This window comes from Pan paniscus, chromosome 7, assembly GCF_029289425.2.
Source record: "Pan paniscus chromosome 7, NHGRI_mPanPan1-v2.0_pri, whole genome shotgun sequence".
NCBI lineage: Eukaryota > Metazoa > Chordata > Mammalia > Primates > Hominidae > Pan > Pan paniscus.
The window spans coordinates 77,963,286-77,980,315 of record NC_073256.2 but is presented as its reverse complement, the minus strand read 5'-3'; the positions used below and the strand labels follow the sequence as shown (position 1 = coordinate 77,980,315).

Genomic DNA, 17,030 nt, shown 5'->3' with positions numbered 1-17,030 from the left:
TACGACCTAAAAGAGCAGACGGCCTACTGCAGATACACCAGATGCTACATGTGCAGAGGACAGGCAGTCTCAGTGACTGACCTATTCAGGATGTGAAACACGACACTCCCTCTGATAACAGACCACAGCCCTTGAAGAGCCTGTTAGGATGATTCCATGCTATCATAGACATTAAGTTTCCATAAGAGAAGCAACTCTTCTAAAACTTTATTTACTTATTTGTTTGTTTGTTTATTTATTTAGAGACAGATTCTTGTTCTGTCATCCATGCTGGAATGCAGTGGCACGATCATAGCTCATTGCAGCCTTCACCTCCTGAGTTCAAGCAATCCTCCCACCTCAATCTCCAAGGAGGCAGGACTACAAGTATTCATCTTACTGTTTGGTTATTTTTTTTTTAATTTTTTTTTTATAGAGACAGGGTCTCACTTTGTTGCCCAGGCAGGTCCCAAACTCCTGGCCTCAAGTGATCCTCCCCCCTCAGCCTCCCACAGTGCTGGATTACAGGCATGAGGCACCACACCCAGTATCCGTCCTAAAATCTTAAAAACTAAGGACATTTAGAGTGGCAACTCAGCTAACGCGGCTCTCAACTGACCTTCAGAAACTGGGTTTGCTCCTAATAGCCTTAGGAAGTATCCACAGTCTTTCCTCTTCAAGTTCTTCTGACCCAGGGAACTCTTCATTTGAGTAAACGTTCCCAAACCTCGATCTACCTCAGAATCATGCAAGGAGCTTTCAATAATTTGAGACTCTTGAGCCCTTCTCCAAAATATTTCTATCCAGTAGATCCTGGTGAGCCTGAGCCACTGCTGTTCAGAAGCTCCCCCGGGTGATTCTGATACTGCTGATCCAAAGACTCCCATGAGGGCAGCACTGTCCAGGAGTCCTCAGGCCTGGCCTATTGCCTCTGCTGGCCTAAGAACTTAACCCTTTGACTCTAATTATTCCTGCCATGACATGGTCTCAACCTTCTGCCACCCGTAAGTCCAAATCCACATGCACATTGAACATAAGCATTTCTTTCACCATTTAAGTGGTTTTAATTAAACCTAGGGTTTGTTCTACCTTAAAACATACTCCAGACTAGCTCTCTTTCTGTATTAAGTTCCTAGGGTTTCCTTGTATCACAACCAAGTGGTTTAAAACAAGAGGAGCAACTTATAGTTGTGGAGGCTAGAAATCCAAAATCCAGGTGTCAGCTGGGCCTACTCCCTCTGAAGCCTGTAGGGGACTCCCTCCTTGCCTCTCCCTGGCTTCCATGGGTTTGCCAGCAATCCCTGGCTCACTCCAATCCTCAGTCTTCATGTGGCACCTTGGAAAAAAGGGAAGGTCTACTGTCTCTCTAGCTCAGTAACATCTTGTCTGTCATCTTTTCCCCAAAGCGTCCCAATTGCGTGTTTTCCATTCTGATTTTTATTTTTATTTTTAATGAGTGATTTTTATCTCTCTGTGTCTTCCCAGTGTCTTTCCTCTGTACTTTTCTGTCTTTGTGTCAAATTTCCTGGTTTTAATGCCATCAGTCATAAGAAATTAATGGCTTCATTTTAGCTTAATAACCTCTATAAAAACCACATTTCCAAATAAAATCACATTCTGAGGTATGGGGAGTTAGGACTTCAATATATCTTTTTAGAGGACGAAATTCTTCCCATAACACTCTTCTCAGCAGTCTGCTGTCAGAGTGTTCTGCTATTTACTCAATTGTTCATAAAAACAAAATGCTCTGTTAACTGAAGGGTCTATGTCATTTATTACAACTAATCCATGTTAACTGTATTAATGTTAACGCTAATTTAAATGACTGCTTAGTACTTTACTAAACATTTAATAAAATTATTTGTTAATTAATTCTTATTAAATAATATGACTCTCTTGCTGTACCATGATTTACATGCCACGGAAATCACTGCTTATGTTGACTTTGCTTCCACAGACCTGGCTTCCTAGGACAGAATACAAAAGTATGACAATTTCATGTATTTTTATTAAAATGATACTTTTGCTCTTAACCTCTCAGAAAAAAAAATCAAAAGATATAATTTGATAATAATCATTTATTGGCATATATCCTTTTTATTACCAATGATTCCAGCTCTATGTTTTTTGTGTTTTGTTTTACTTTTATCTTGAAATGTCAGCCCTATTTTTAAAGTAAGTTGATTCTTTCCAATCTCTTCTTCTGTATCCTTTGCTGGCTCCTTGTTCTCTACTCACCTTGTATTAAGTCCTATTTTCGGTTCTAGTCTCAACTATGTACTCTCTCTCCCAAGGTGATCTCATCCAGGGCTTTTTAAATACCAATATTGTTCATGATTCTTAATTCTAAATATGCAATCCAGGCTTGCCCTCTAGGTTCCACACTCATGTACCTGACAGCTACTTGGCCTCAAGTCTCAGAATCTTAAAGTATCTAAAACAGAACCCTTATGTATCCAAACACATCTGCTAGACCTACACACACACACACACACACACACACACACACACACACGATACCCAAGCACAACAATTCATTTTGTTACTCACGATGTAACCCTTCAGTATTTGCCAACGCAGAATGGTTTCAATACCAGTCACAGTATAACTCAAGTCTCATTAGTAGACAAAATTTGAATTTCACTAACCTTTAAGTTTCACTAACTTTAAGTTTCATAGCATGAACCACGGTATTGAAATAAAGAAAGAGAATGGAAACAAAATGATTAATAATTATAGTGCAGAGGAGAAGAAAAGAACTATTAAAACCATGTCAAAGCCAAAGTATCAGTATGAATACATAGTAAAAGAAATATATTTCAGCATTCGCTGTCCAATATCTATGACAGGTGAGCTGCACCTTTCATAGAGCTTAGTTAAAAACATGTTACCACAGCTACACCACCCCCCTACAGACACCTCTTAACACATTTATCTCAGCATTCTAGTGTCATAGGTGCTTTGCTCACAGATGGTTTGAATGTGGTATGGAAAGGAAGTTAACTAAACTTCGTTTCCACTGTGAGAAAAAATGCTGATTTTCTTTAATTTGAGAGAATGTTCTCTATTTATTTATTTACTTATGTATTTCTTTCTTTTTAGATAGAGAGTGTCACTCTGTCTCCCATGTTGGAGTGAGTGGTGGCATCATAGTACAGTGCAGTCTCGATCTCCTGGGCTCAAGCGATCCTCCCACCTCAGCTTCCCAAGTAGCTGGGGCTAGAGGCACAACTCACCACACCTGGCTAAAATTTTTTGTAGAGATGAGGTTTCGCTATGTTGCCCAGACTGATCTGGAACTCCTGGACTCAAGCAATCCTCCTACCTTGGCTTCCCAAAGTGCTAGGATTACAGGCATAAGCCACTGTACCCAGTCAGATGTTCTCTACAATAAAAAATATACATCTATGAGTTAGAAGCTGCCTATTTTCTTTAAATCTTGTAGGGTTTCTGGTACCACAGATATGTCTGGTGAGAGTTTTGAGTTTTGTTTCCCTTATTCCTAGGTCTAATAGTAATAAGACTTTCACCTTGAAGTGATGAAAGGTGCAATGAATGTCCATGGGTAATAACAACATCCTGAGATGAAGATGTGTTGAACATGCCAAAGTTACATTGAACATGCCAGAGTCCGACCTCTGTGAGGTTGGGAAGATGTCTAAAGCTCTGTGGGAACAATGCCTGCCAAAATTAGTTCAGTGCTTCACTGAGGCTACTCTCAGAAAATGGCTCTGAAATGAGATGTGGCATGTCAGACTTTGAAACCATGCAATTAAGGTTTATTTAAATGTGGTACCTGAAAAGAATGTACTAAAAGCACATGATCAAGTGTTTCTTTTTATGTATAAATTACACATATCTAATGATAAGTATATACAGTATTATAAAACAAGCAAAACTGAAAGTATCCTTACAAAAAAAATGTACTAAAGGCTCTTGGATGACTAGATGAATCAGTGACACAGTAATGAATCACTTCTTTAAAAAAAATTATTTCACATCGTTTTTGATGGGCCTGTATTCATACTTTTCACTTTCTCTTTAATTTCATCTAGGAAAATCAGGAGGATCACAAATGAAAACCATGAGGCAAACATCTTGAGGGCAGAAGCCTGGAGAAAAACTAATGATGAAAGACAGCCAGAGCAGTGGAGTGAAAAAAGTAGAAAATGACTGAGATTTTGCAAACCGAAACTCATCCACAGATACTAGCTTGAAAAGGATATGTTTTCTCCAAGTAAATTTCCCAATTTGAGTTTTTATTTTCCCACTCCAGACAGTAGTTCAGACAAAATGAGAATAAGATAATGAAAAGCTTTTATTTGTTTCTTTAACTTTTAGGAGGAACTAATGTACCATCTATGTGATGACCTCCCAGTTAAGCCTTAGTCATGAGCATGTAGATTGTCTTCAGCAGATGTGTTCTCCCAACGCCATCCCCTTTCAACACCCTCACTAGTTCACTGCCTCATAATCTCCATTGTCTGACAGTTGGTGGAAGCAGAAAAAAACATAAAAGAGCAAAAAAAAAAAAACAGTGGGTTTCAGTAGAAAGTGCACCAGATCTAGGAAACAGGGATCCCTATCCTATGATATGCTGAAGCAGGCTTATACGGGCTCAGAGTTAGAATTGGTTTTGTTAGATTTTTAGGAATTTTGTGAGCCAGTTGTTAAATACAGCCATTATTAAAAATTAAATTATGCAAACTTAAATTTAAAGAAATCCTACTAAAAACCAAGGTACTGAATAGTTAACAGTTATTCCTTCCTAATTATTTTGCTGTGTTTTACTTTACCAATGCTTTTGAGGTTAGGCCTATCTTATGTATATGACGGAAATGCTATATAAAGTATACTTGAAATTGGTCGTGATGGGAGTATTTACACCAAAGAATTTGGCAAACCCCACAAATCAGTGGTTGCTTACTGTTTTGTTGATTGTCTAGGCTTTTTAAATAATGGGGAAATATTTTAAATAATGCATATTAAACCTAAAAGTGTGTCATGTCTATAGACATTACATTGTCAATAGCTATGAAAGAAACTGAGGAAATAGTTTTTAAGTATTTAAAAACTATTATCCAATTCAGCCAAGAATCTTTTCATGTAATTGATGAAGTAAAGTTCGAATATTTTCTTCAAATTTTCACTTTCCTCTTTTTTCTTAAAGCATACAAAAATATTCACCAGCATTCATGTCAGATTTATAAAACCAAGAGTTTTTCAAACTCAGCAAAAAGATTCTGCCAAAATTGAATGGCTGTATGGAATTCACACTAAAGACTATTACATATTTTACTATTGCTATCATTTGTCAACAGAGAGCTACACATCTTTTACATAAAGAAGATTATCTTGTATGCTATTATAATGTAATATATACATTTGTTTTGTTTACAATCCAGTTGTTAAATGCTTACCATCACCCCAATATTTCTACCATCCAAAAACTATTGATTATGGAAAAACTGTTTATGAATATCAACTTCCTCACCTGCAAACAAATGAAATGAGTATCTACCTCACAGGATAGTTTTAAAAGTCAAAAGAAATGTTTATGTCAAAGCCCTGTATGGATTGCAAATGTTATGTATTATCAAAAATTCAGCAAATATGTTTCAGCTCCTAATATGAGCTCTAAGAACTTGCAGAGTTTGTAAAGATCACTAATACTATGGTCCCTACCCTCAAGTTGCTTACAATCTAGTGGTGAGAAATACGTGTAAATAACTTAAAATTATTTAAGAGTGTATCAAATGTTTTATAACAGAGGAAAAAGCGAAGTGCTATGAGATTATAGGAATATAAGGGATTTTACCTGGAGCACCAAGGAAGACTTCATTAAAAAATGGAATTTTAAGATAAGCTTTGACAAATAAGTTGCATTTGTATCAACTAAGAAAGTGGAAAGAAGGGGCATGCTTGGCTGATGGATGAAATCTCAAAAACATTATCATCACAATGCCTGTTAAGAAAATCATAATTGCATTGATAAATCTGCTACATAGAAACCTTACTTGTTATTTCCATGTAAAATAGAAATTAGGCATTATAGATTATGCAATCCAGCGTGCCTATCTATAATCTTACATTGAATCAAGGGTTGACTCAATGTTTAGTCAGTTTTTCCAACTTATAAGCCATGTCCATTTCTGAAAACCAAAATACAAATCAAGCTCCTGCCTTCTTTTCTTAGTGAAGGAAAACATTCATATTGTTTTAAATTTTTGAAATTTTTTTCAAGAAACTATAAAATATGTTTGATTCAAGTATTTCACAAGACAGAAGGCACTATCCAATAGGCTTAAAAAGTCACTGATTTCAAACCTACGAATACATAAATTATGCATGCATTATGTGAACAATGAAGTGAGGTTTTCATGGGAGACTGGAACACTGAGGCAAGAGAAAAGTGAAAACATTCTAAAGCCTTCAGGTAAACAAGGACTAACTACTAAAAAGCACGATTTTATCCCTCAGTTAATAAGTCTTGCAAGGGATGACATTACTAAGTAAAGTTCATTGCAAGCTTTTTCCTCTCACTTGTCAAAATATACTAGTTTATATTTGTGACTCGAAAAAAAATACAATGCTTCGAAGAAAGCTTGGCAGAGCACTCAGAATCTGTCTGAAGTATAACGCAAGGGAGATGTCTATTAATCTCTCACACACAAAAGTCTGACTCAAAAGGTCTGTGGCCTTGACCTCAAGTGACCATGGAATAGACCACAGAGCCAGTCCAGGATCCAAAGGGATTAAGAGGAGCATTTGCTCTGCTCTGAAAGGGCCTTTTTTCCCCACTCTAGTTTCTAACTTCCCATTACACACACTCCCTCTGCAAGGCACCGCGCCAATGGAGCCAGTTCACTCTGTTCTCTCCTTGATGACAGCTGTCAGTCTGTCGCCGCCTGAACATGCAACATTTCAACAAAATCCAAAGCGGAACTGGAAGGGCAGGGGCTGAAGCACACAGCCTGATCTCCTTCCTGGAGGTCCCAGATTCCTTAACCATCACTTTTCAACCTGCTTAAGGTTAAGAACCACCTCACTCTTCACTAACAGAATTGAGGCAGCTTCTGTCTCCTCAGAACCTGGGCATTCCCACACAGTGTAATTAAGCAACATTCCTGGAAATCATCCTAAGAAGAAAGAGCCCGCAAGTCCCCGTGTAACTTCAGCATGAACGCGGAGGGTGCTAAACCAGGTGTCGGATCAAGGGGCGGGAAAATCGCTCACTCCGCCGGCGCCTGGCCCCTGGACCGCGTGGCGACGCCCGGCGGGAGCGCGGCGAACCCCAGCGCACGGGACCGGGGGTGAGACCGCGCCCTCCTGCAGGGCAGGGGCGACCCGGCGAGTGCCCGCGTCTGGAGAGCAGTGCGAGCCCAGCCAGGCGATGGGGAGGGTGGGAGCCGGGCGGAGCGCCCTGTTCACCCGTTCGCCCCTTGCCTGGAGCTGCGGAACCGCAGAGGGAGTCGCAGAGGCCGGTCCTGGAGCAGGGACCTGTCCTGGGGCAGGGGCCCTCGGGGCACTCACCAACTGCAGCGCGCAGAGGCAGATGAGCGAGCAGCGTCCGGTGCAGCAGCCCATGGTGCCGGCAGCGTCCGAGCGGCGCTGACTGCCAGAGATCCTCGTCCTCCGCCGCTGCTGCCTCCTGACTCCGGAGTAGTCCCCGCCCGGCCCGGCCCAGGCTCCTCGGCCCCGCGGCCGCCGCTCGCGGCTACTGGGCTCGGGGCTGGCGCCTCCTGGGCTCGGGGCTCGCGCCCGCCTTTGTTAATTTCCCGGCGGGGCGGGCCGAGGTCAGTGCGGCGCGCACGACCCGAGCGTCTGGCGGGGGTCTCTGCGTCCCACAGTGCAGGTCTGTTTCTTGGGGAGGGGGAGCCAGGCGGGCGGGGCGGGGGGTTGGAAGGAGGCTACAGATGGCGAGTGGGTGAATGTCTGTTTAGGGGAGGGGAGTATGTAGGAGGTGGGCGTCTGGAAAGTGGAGTGGGCTGTCTGGGTCCGGGTGTGTGTGTGTGTGTGTGTGTGTGTGTGTGGTGGGAAGGGAAGAATGAAAGGGAGTGCCGCTGGGGAGGATCGGCCTGTCTAGTTAGGAGTCTTTGGGGAGAAAGGAAGAGGGGCAGAGAGAAAAGAGAATGAATATGAATGAGCGTGAATTAGGGCGGCCGGCGGCGATGGAGACCCTCGTTGACCGGTGTAACTGGGTAGACCCAGCTGGGCTTTCTTGCTGAGGGTTGTGCTGGGGGTTGGGAGGGTGGTCGGACGCGTTTGCAAGGGAGGGGACACGGCTTAGTTGAGCTGCCCCAGAGGTGGCGAGGATGGGAGTTGGGTTAGCTTGGGTTCGGGGGAGGAAGGGCCGGGACGCGAGACACCCAGGGTGGGCGGGCGCCGGGGAGCGCAAGGCCCAGCTCCGGAACCTGCCCGGATGCGAGGGGGCCCGCGGGCGCTGCGCGGGCAAGTCTGTTCAGCCGGCGCTGGGCACGCAGCTCGGGGGTCTCCCATCCGAGCTTGCTTCTGCCGGCCACAGCCGGTTGCCTGGAGGGCGCCCCTGCTGGAGTCTGAAAGGGAAAGTTGGACAGAGTTGGGTGGCAAGGGGCGCTGCGGCGGAGCGATGCACCCGCCCAGGGCGCCGGGACTAGCCAGGACGCCGCGGGGAGACCTGGCTTAAGGTTCTTTTCTCACAGACCCTTTGAAATCCTCACCGGGAGGGAGAAAAGAGAAGTCGAGGAAGAAGAAGATGCGTAGCTTTTTCTAGAAATGGAGAAGGTTTCCGGAATAGGTATAAATATATCTTCACAGAAATAAATTGAGAAGGATTTGGAAAGAAGATCTCGGATAGTTAAGATACGGACAAACTCTCTCTGAATCCTGTGGAAACTCTCCTGCTCTCTCCCACTTAATAAAACAGAGAGGAGGCGTTCTGCAGAGGATGAAATTTCATCAGGGCTCAAAGACAGATTTTATGGGCGCATTTGTTGTACCTGGTGGAACTGCGCAAGGAGCTCAAAAGCACACCAGAACAGGGAACAAGCCTGCAGGCCAATTATCTCAGAAAAGGCTGTTTTCAGAATTTGGCACAGAAACCCTCTTTCTAGCCCACTGCTGCCCTCCTGGGTTCTTGGCGGTAGGTTGGTAAGAAAAGGCAAGACATCTTTGCGTTTTTAATACTTCCACTCCAGACATGGAAACTGCTCAAGCCGTTAGTTCAGGCGTTAAAAGCAGTCCTGTTTTTATTTTTATCCTTTCTGAAACGTTTCTTCAGGATCTATGTTTATAATTTAAGACAGTTATCATTCCCAAGGAAGTCTGCACATCTTTGAAATTCTAGTAGGGACACAGGAATAACCTCAGGATTTGGGTTATTAAAAGGGTCAAGAACATTCATTGTTTACATTCCACCTCTGATATTATCATGGAGACGGGAGAAGTCCAGTCAGAACTCCTCCTCCTTTTTTAATTCAAGCTTGAAGACATCAGTGATCAAGGATCATGTGAGCACGCTGCCTTTATGCACAATCCACATACTCGTCATCATTCTTGATGGATGAAAACAATAGAAAAAAATGAACACTGACAAATAAGTAGTTTAGCATGTAGAAAAGGACATTGCAGAACATCTCAGGCCATTGACCCCTCTAAAAGCTGTAGGAAGCAGCTGAAAAGTGAGAGGACATGAACAAGTCTTCTATCTATAACTTCCAGAAATTGTTGTAACCTTTTCATCTCCAGAGACTGTGATGAATGATGGTAATAAAAATACTGACACTTCCTTCTCTCCAAATTACACATGTTTACCCCAGTATACTTTGTCATGATTTTATTTATTTAGGAAGTACCATATTAGCAGCTAACCTGCACTGGGTCCTTGCCAGGTGCCATACACCCATCTAAGTACTTTATGTGTGTTCACTCATTTAATCATCACTGCAACCTCATTGGGGTGGGTGCTGTGAGCATCATCATTGAAAAGATAGGGAAACAGGAGGAGGGGCTCCCCTGGCTGCTAAACCAGGAAGAGGAATGCAAAGCCAGGGAATTTGACTCTAGAGCTCCTGGATTTACATATTCCCTGTGCTGCCTCTGAAACTTGGGACACAAATAGCAGTTACCCACAGGGAAGCTAACTGTTCCCTCATAAGCAGGTGTAATAATGTACATTGATCTAACATTCAGAGTTAGTACCACCCATGTGGTATGATTTTAGGAGACCAGGAGGGTCCCTTGTACCTCTCCCTTTCCCATTGCTGCCTTTACTGATAGCCTCAAATTGGAGTTTCTTCCTTGTGTAATTTAAGACGTTGAAAAATGCATTTGTACTAAATGCATTTAAATAAGAAACAAAGATAACACAATGCTAATAAGAAGTCTAGAAATTGTGTGAAGCTACCTTCATTTCTCTCTGCAATCTCTTATTCTCATTTTCTAAATTGTATTACATCCAGAACTAAAAATCTTTCTCCCTTCCTTTTTTTCCTTCTTTTCTCCATCCTTCCCTCAAATACTTCTTACAAGTTCACTTCTTAATTGCTTCTATGCAAAGGGCTGTGCTAGTTGCGTGCTCTGCAAAGGTAAATGATACCACTCCCTCTCTTCCCCTCAAGGACTTACAGGTGGGAAGGGAGAGCAGATGCAGGCATAAAGTAGCACTCCCTCTGAAAGAGGTTAGTGCCGACTGCTGTCATTAAGTTTTCTTCCTGTGAGAGTTAGAGAAGGTTTAAAAGAGGGATTACCAGTCTCTTGGGGAGAGGAAATGAGACTAAAAAATGACAGAGCAATGGAAAGGATGCGGCCTGGACAGGAGTTGGGTAAAACCAACTGGAGAGGAAATAATCTAAGTAGAACAGCCCATCAGCTATATGGCTGTTCATGCTGCTTCTTGGCCATAGAATCTCAGAGAAGCCATTTTGCTCCCCTGTGAGCCCTGTTTTCCCCATACGTAAAGTGGGTGTGATAAAAATGACTTGCCCCAGAGGGCTAAGCCTTAGCATTTGCCCTTTGCCTGTCTCTGTGGAGTTTACAGCCTTGGCTTATGCAGGTCTCAGCCTCATGTCACATCCCATGGAGGCCTTTACTTAACAGGCTTTCTAAAATAATACTCCAGTCACTCTATTTTTCTTCAAACTGATTGTTTGCTTACTGTATGATTTCCTGTCTCCCCAACTCAAATACAAAGCTGTTTCCCCAGTGCTTATAACAGTAGTTAAATTCAATATTTGTTGCATGAAGAACAATATGTGTACATTTTTAGCATAATACTTCACACATCATGTTGAACATATATGTATATGTGCACATATATAGTATGTAGTGAGTATTAAACATATGTATACACACACACTCCTTAATGCCATTTGAGTCTGTTTGTTTTGTTTTGTTTTTGTCTCATGTCTATCTCTTCTATGTTTTTATTTCTTGGTGAAATTCCTTTTGAGAAACTTTAGTCCTATCTCCCTTAAAGGAGGAGTGAGTTGTAGTTGTCCAAACTAACAGATAACTTGGGGGAGACAGCACATCCAGAGGCCAGATCTAGAAGTGCAGATTTCCAGATTCCCAACTTTTGGGGGTTCAGTTTCAAATACTGGATATGGGACACCAGCTTTAAGTTTCTCCTTAAATTAAGATTGTTTTGAATTAAAATTACTCCTTAATTATTGCACTGTTTTTTGTTTGTTTGTGTAAACCTCCCAGTTCTGCATTTTCATTGAGTTGAATAGTTTATTGCCTGATTAAGCATTCTACCTCCATTGTGAAAAGTTCTTCAATGTATTAGTAAATATTTGTGTTTCCTCTGATGCCTGCTTAATTGTGAGCACCTCCTTGGGGCCTTCATGGAGCAAGCAAATTATAATTCTCTACACCTTCTCCTACAACTGGCTTCACTTCATGATTATCTGACAGACATTTCAAAGCAGTATGCCAGCTCAAGTGGAGCGAAGATAAGGTTTACACTGGAGCAAAATGTGGACACACATGTATGGCTAGTTTGAAGCATGCCTGCGAAGGGCTGCAGAACATAAGTGTGCCATTGCGTGGCTGTTGAGACCATCCTTCCTGCTAGAATTGGTTCACTTATTATGCATAGCATTGAATGTATGAATGTTGGGGGCATGCACGAGGGAAACATGATAAGTTATATTTTTTATATTTTCTTACTTTCTAAAAAGATAGATATTTCTTGATATTTTAAGCACTTTACATATAAACATTTAAAAATGCCCCGGAGATGGCTGTTTTTCGGGAGATAAGAAAGAAATTAGAGATGGACATATGGTGTGGGGGTGTTTCTAAGGTCACTGGAAAGCTTGTGGAGTGGGAGAAACCGAAGGAGAAAGGATAAGAAAAGTTCTTTGGTATATTTTGATTGAATAAATGTTACTTATAATTAGTTCTGCAATTGGAAAGATATAGCCAAGCACCTTTTTTCCATTTCTGTTTTGGTTAATAATAAGCCTCAATTAACATTAACTCCATCAATGGCCTAAAAACACTGATCTGGTTATGATAATTAGTATTGCAATGATATACATTTAGTGTTTTTCTTTTTTTACTTTTTTTTTTTTTTTTGACAGAGTTTCACTCTTTTTGCCCAGGCTGGAGTGCAATGGTGCGATCTCAGCTCACTCCAACCTCCGCCTCCCAGGTCCAAGCAATTCTCCTGCCTCAGTCTCCTGAGTAGCTGGGATTACAGGCACCCACCACCACTCCCACCTAATTTTTGTATTTTTAGTAGAGACGGGGTTTCACCATGTTGGCCAGGCTGATCTCGAACTCCTGACCTGCAGTGATCCACCCGCCTTAGCCTCCCAAAGTGCAGGGATTACAGGCATAAGCCACCGCACCTGGCCCATTTAGTGTTTTTTTAATGTCATGCAGTGAGCAGCCCAACCAACACTGGCAAGTTCAAGAATTCCTCACTGCTTAATTTATTGCGGAGTATTGGCAACCACTGGGGATTTCTCTGCAACGAACATGCATACTGTGTATCTTGGGAGCCATGTGTCACAGTCCTCATATCAGAGATTCAAACAATTCATTACAACCATTAAAAACTCAGCTACTCTCTGCTTTCAAGATTTCAGGAGCTCAGATCAGACAAGTCCTCATAGGCTAGAGCCCCAACAATTGACAGTAACAAAGTAAGAGCGAGGGTAACATGATTGAAATGAAAAGAAAACACAAATACAGCCTCTGCAAATCCTGATGCCACCCTGAACGTTTTTTGTGAGCATGCATGTGTGTATTTATTAGATTACATTAAGCGCTCCAAAGTACAGAGAATACTGCCCCCATTACCTCCCGTTTTCAAACGAAGGAGGCACTGCTATAACATATGCAGAAAGACTATTAATATAATGAACTTTTGGAGTAGATTTTCTCACACCTGTGTGGCTCAAGAATCAACTCTATGTTATTGCATTATGTTTCCGTAAAAGGTTTCCACTAAGAAAGGTGAGTGAAAGGTAATGGGATCTCTGTGTATTACTTTTGCAACTTTTCTGTACATCTAGGATTATTTCTAGTTAAAAATAAGAAATAATCTTATACAAATGTGTGATGCATATACAGCAAGCATATGAAGTACTGAACAGATTGCCCATCAGAAACGTAAAACCTAACACAAAATACATTAACTCAGGCTAATATGGAATGAACTATTTTTCAGAAACATGAATGATAGATTTTTCTTAGTTGTTCATGATATATTAATATTCATATAAAATCACCAAATACTTACACCAAGATATATAAATATACAATTTGTATTTTTTAATCACTAAGACAAGCTTACATCTCAATATGAACATGACTCTACTTTTTCCTGTACATTTTTATTCAAGAAATTGAGAGGATTTTTAAACAACCATTAAACTATTTGGTAAAACCAGATAGTTTCCCTCTGTGTTCTCAAAGGAGAAAATTAGAAAATGAAATTGGTAGCAAGGAAAAGTGAGTAAGTAGTCAGTTGTTAAAAGTACTGTGATGAGAGGGGTGGCTGACAAGATAACTTAATAGGGACAGCTCCGGTCTGCAGCTCCCAGCGAGATCAACACAGATTTCTGCATTTCCAACTGAGGTACCCGACTCATCTCATTGGGACTGATTAGACGTAGGTGCAGCTCATGGAAGGCCATCCGAAGCAGGGTGGGGCATTGCCTCACCTGAGAAGCTCAAGGGGTCAGGGAACTTCCTCCCCTAGCCAAGGGAAGCCATGAGGGACTGTGCCCTGAGGAGCAGTGCACTCTGGCCCAGATACTACGCCTTTCTGATGGTCTTCACAACCAGCAGACCAGGAGATTCCCTCAGGTGCCTATGCCACCAGGACCCAGGGTTTCAAGCACAAAACTGAGTGGCCCTCTGGGCAGACATAGAGCTAGCTGCAGGAGTTTTTTTTCATAACCCAGTGGTGCGTGGAATGCCAGCAAGACAGAACCATTTGCTCTCCAGAAAAGGGGGCTGAAGCCAGGGAGCCAAGAGGTCCAGCTCAGCGGATCCCACCCCCGTGGAGCCCAGCAAGCTAAGAAACCACTGGCTTCAAATTCTCACTGCCATCACAGCAGTCTGAAGTCCACCTGGGACTCTGGAGTTTGGTGAGGGGAGGGGCGTCCACCATTACTGAGACTTGAATAGATGGTTTTTCCCTCACAGTGTAAACAAAGCCCCAGGGAAGTTCGAACTGGATGGAGCCCAACTCAGCTCCTCAAAGCTGCTGTAGCCAGACTGCCTCTCTAGATTCCTCATTTCTAGCCAGGGCATCTCTGAAAGAAAGGCAGCAGCCCCAGTCAGGGGCTTATAGATAAAACTCCCTGGGACACAGCACCTGGGGGAAGGGACGGCTGTGGGCACAGCTTCAGCAGACTTAAACGCTCCTGCCCGCCAGCTCTGAAAAGAGCGGTGGATTTCCCAGCACAGCGTTCAAGCTCTGCTAAGGGAAAGACTGCCTTCTTAAGTGGGTCCCTGACCCCCATGCCTCCTGACTGGGAGACACCTCCCAGCAGGGTTCAACAAACACTTCATATAGGAGAGCTCCAGCTGGCATCTGGCAGGTGCCCCTCTGGGACAGAGCTTCCAGAGGAAGGAACAGGCAGCAATCTTTGCTGTTCTGCAGCCTCTGCTGGTGATACCCAGGCAAACAGGGTCTGGAGTGGACCTCCAGCAAATTACAGCAGACCTGCAGCAGACGGGCCTGACTTTTAAAAGGAAAACCAACAAACGGAAAGGAATAGCATCAACATCAACAAAAATGACATACACACAGAAACCCCATCCAAATTTCACCAACATCAAAGATCAAAGGTAGATACCTCCTTGAAGATAAAGAAAAAACAGCACAAAAGGCTGAAAATTACAAAAACAGGAACCCCTCTTCTCCTCCAAAGGATGAAAACTCCTTGCCAGCAAGGGAATAAAACTGGACAAAGAATGAGTTAGACGAATTTACAGAAGTAGGCTTCAGAAGGTTGATAATAACAAACTCCTCCAAGCTAAAAGAGCATGTTTTAACCCAATGCAAGGAAGCAAAAAACTTTGATAAAATGTTAGAGGAATTGCTAACTAGAATAACCAGTTTAGAGAAGAACATAAATGACCTGATGGAGCTGAAAAACACAGCCTGAGAACTTCGTGAATCTTACACAAGAATCAATAGCTGAATAGTTCAAGTGGAAGAAAGGATATCAGAGATTGAAGATCATCTTAAGGAACTAAATCAAGAAGGCAAGATTAGAGAAAAAAGAATGAAAAGGAACCAACAAAGCCTCCAAGAAATATGGGACTATATGAAAAGACCAAATGTACATCTGATTGGTGTACCTGAAAGTGACAGGAGAATGGAACCAAGTGGGAAAACATTCCTCAGGATATTATCCAGGAGAACTTTCCCAACCTAGCAAGACAGGCCAACATTCAAATTCAGGAAATACAGAGTACACCACAAAGATACTCCTGGAGAAGAGCAACCCCAAGACACATAATCTTCAGATTTACCAAGGATGAAATGAAAGCAAAAATGTTAAGGGCAGCCAGAGACACGAAAAACCCTTCAAAAAATCAGTGAATCCAGGTGCTGGTTTTTTGAAAAGATTAACAAAATAGACTGCTACCCAGCCTAATAAAGAAGAAAAGATAGATGAATCAAATAGACACAATAAAAAATAATAAAGGTAATATCACCACTGATCCTACAGACATACAAACTACCATCAGAGAATACTATAAACACCCCTACACAAATAAACTAGAAAATCTTGAAGAAATGGATAAATTCCTGGACACATACATCCTCCCAAGACTAAAACAGGAAGAAGTCAAATCCCTGAATAGACCAATAATAAGTTCTGAAATTGAGACCGTAACTAATAGCCTACCAACAAAAAAAGCCCAGGACCAGACAGATTCACAGCTCAGTTCTACCACAGGTACAAAGAGGATCTGGTACCATTCCTTCTGAAACTATTCCAAACAACAGAAAAAGAAGGACTACTCCCTAACTAATTTTATGAGACCAGCATCATCCTGATACCAAAACCTGGCAGAGAAACAGCAAAAAAAGAAAATTTTAGGCCAGTATCCCTGATGAACATCGATGTGAAAATCCTCAATAAAATACTGACAAACCGAATCCAGCATCACATTAAAAAGCTTGATCACCATGTTCAAGTTGGCTTCATTCCTAGGATGCAAGTCTGGTTCAACATGCAAATCAAAAGGCATAATCCATCACATAAACAGTACCAATGACAAATACCACATGATTATCTCAATAGATGCAGAAAAGGCCTACGATAAAATTCAACACCCTTTCATACTAAAAACTCTTGCTAAACTAGGTATTGATGGAACCTTTCTCAAAATAATAAGAGCTGTTTATGACAAACCCGCAGCCAATATCATACTCAACTGGCAAAAGCTGGAAGAATTCCCTTTGAAAACTGGCACAAGACAAGGATACCTTCTCCCACCACTACTATTGAACATAGTATTGGAAGTTCTGGCAAGGTTTGTCAGGCAAGAGAAAGCAAAAAAAAGGGTATTCAAATAGGAAGAGAGGAAGTCAA

At 42.0% G+C, this 17,030-nt stretch overlaps 1 protein-coding gene and 1 long non-coding RNA gene across 4 annotated transcripts in view; one reads left to right on the top strand and one right to left on the bottom strand.

Moving 5' to 3' along the window:
- NKAIN3 (sodium/potassium transporting ATPase interacting 3) overlaps positions 1-8,664 on the bottom strand; it is a 739,500-nt gene extending 730,836 nt beyond the window's left edge. For all 3 annotated transcript variants that reach the window (XM_008956737.5, XM_008956739.5, XM_057303023.2), the window contains exon 1: positions 7,513-8,664. In XM_008956737.5, the coding sequence (XP_008954985.3) occupies positions 7,513-7,566 (54 nt within the window). In that variant the 5' untranslated portion in view covers positions 7,567-8,664. The remainder of the gene's footprint in view (positions 1-7,512) is intronic.
- LOC129398619 (uncharacterized) lies at positions 7,701-11,768 on the top strand. Its single transcript, XR_008626401.2, has 2 exons — positions 7,701-7,834; positions 8,661-11,768. It is a non-coding gene; the product is annotated as an uncharacterized LOC129398619 (long non-coding RNA).
- Positions 11,769-17,030: the final 5,262 nt, after the last annotated feature.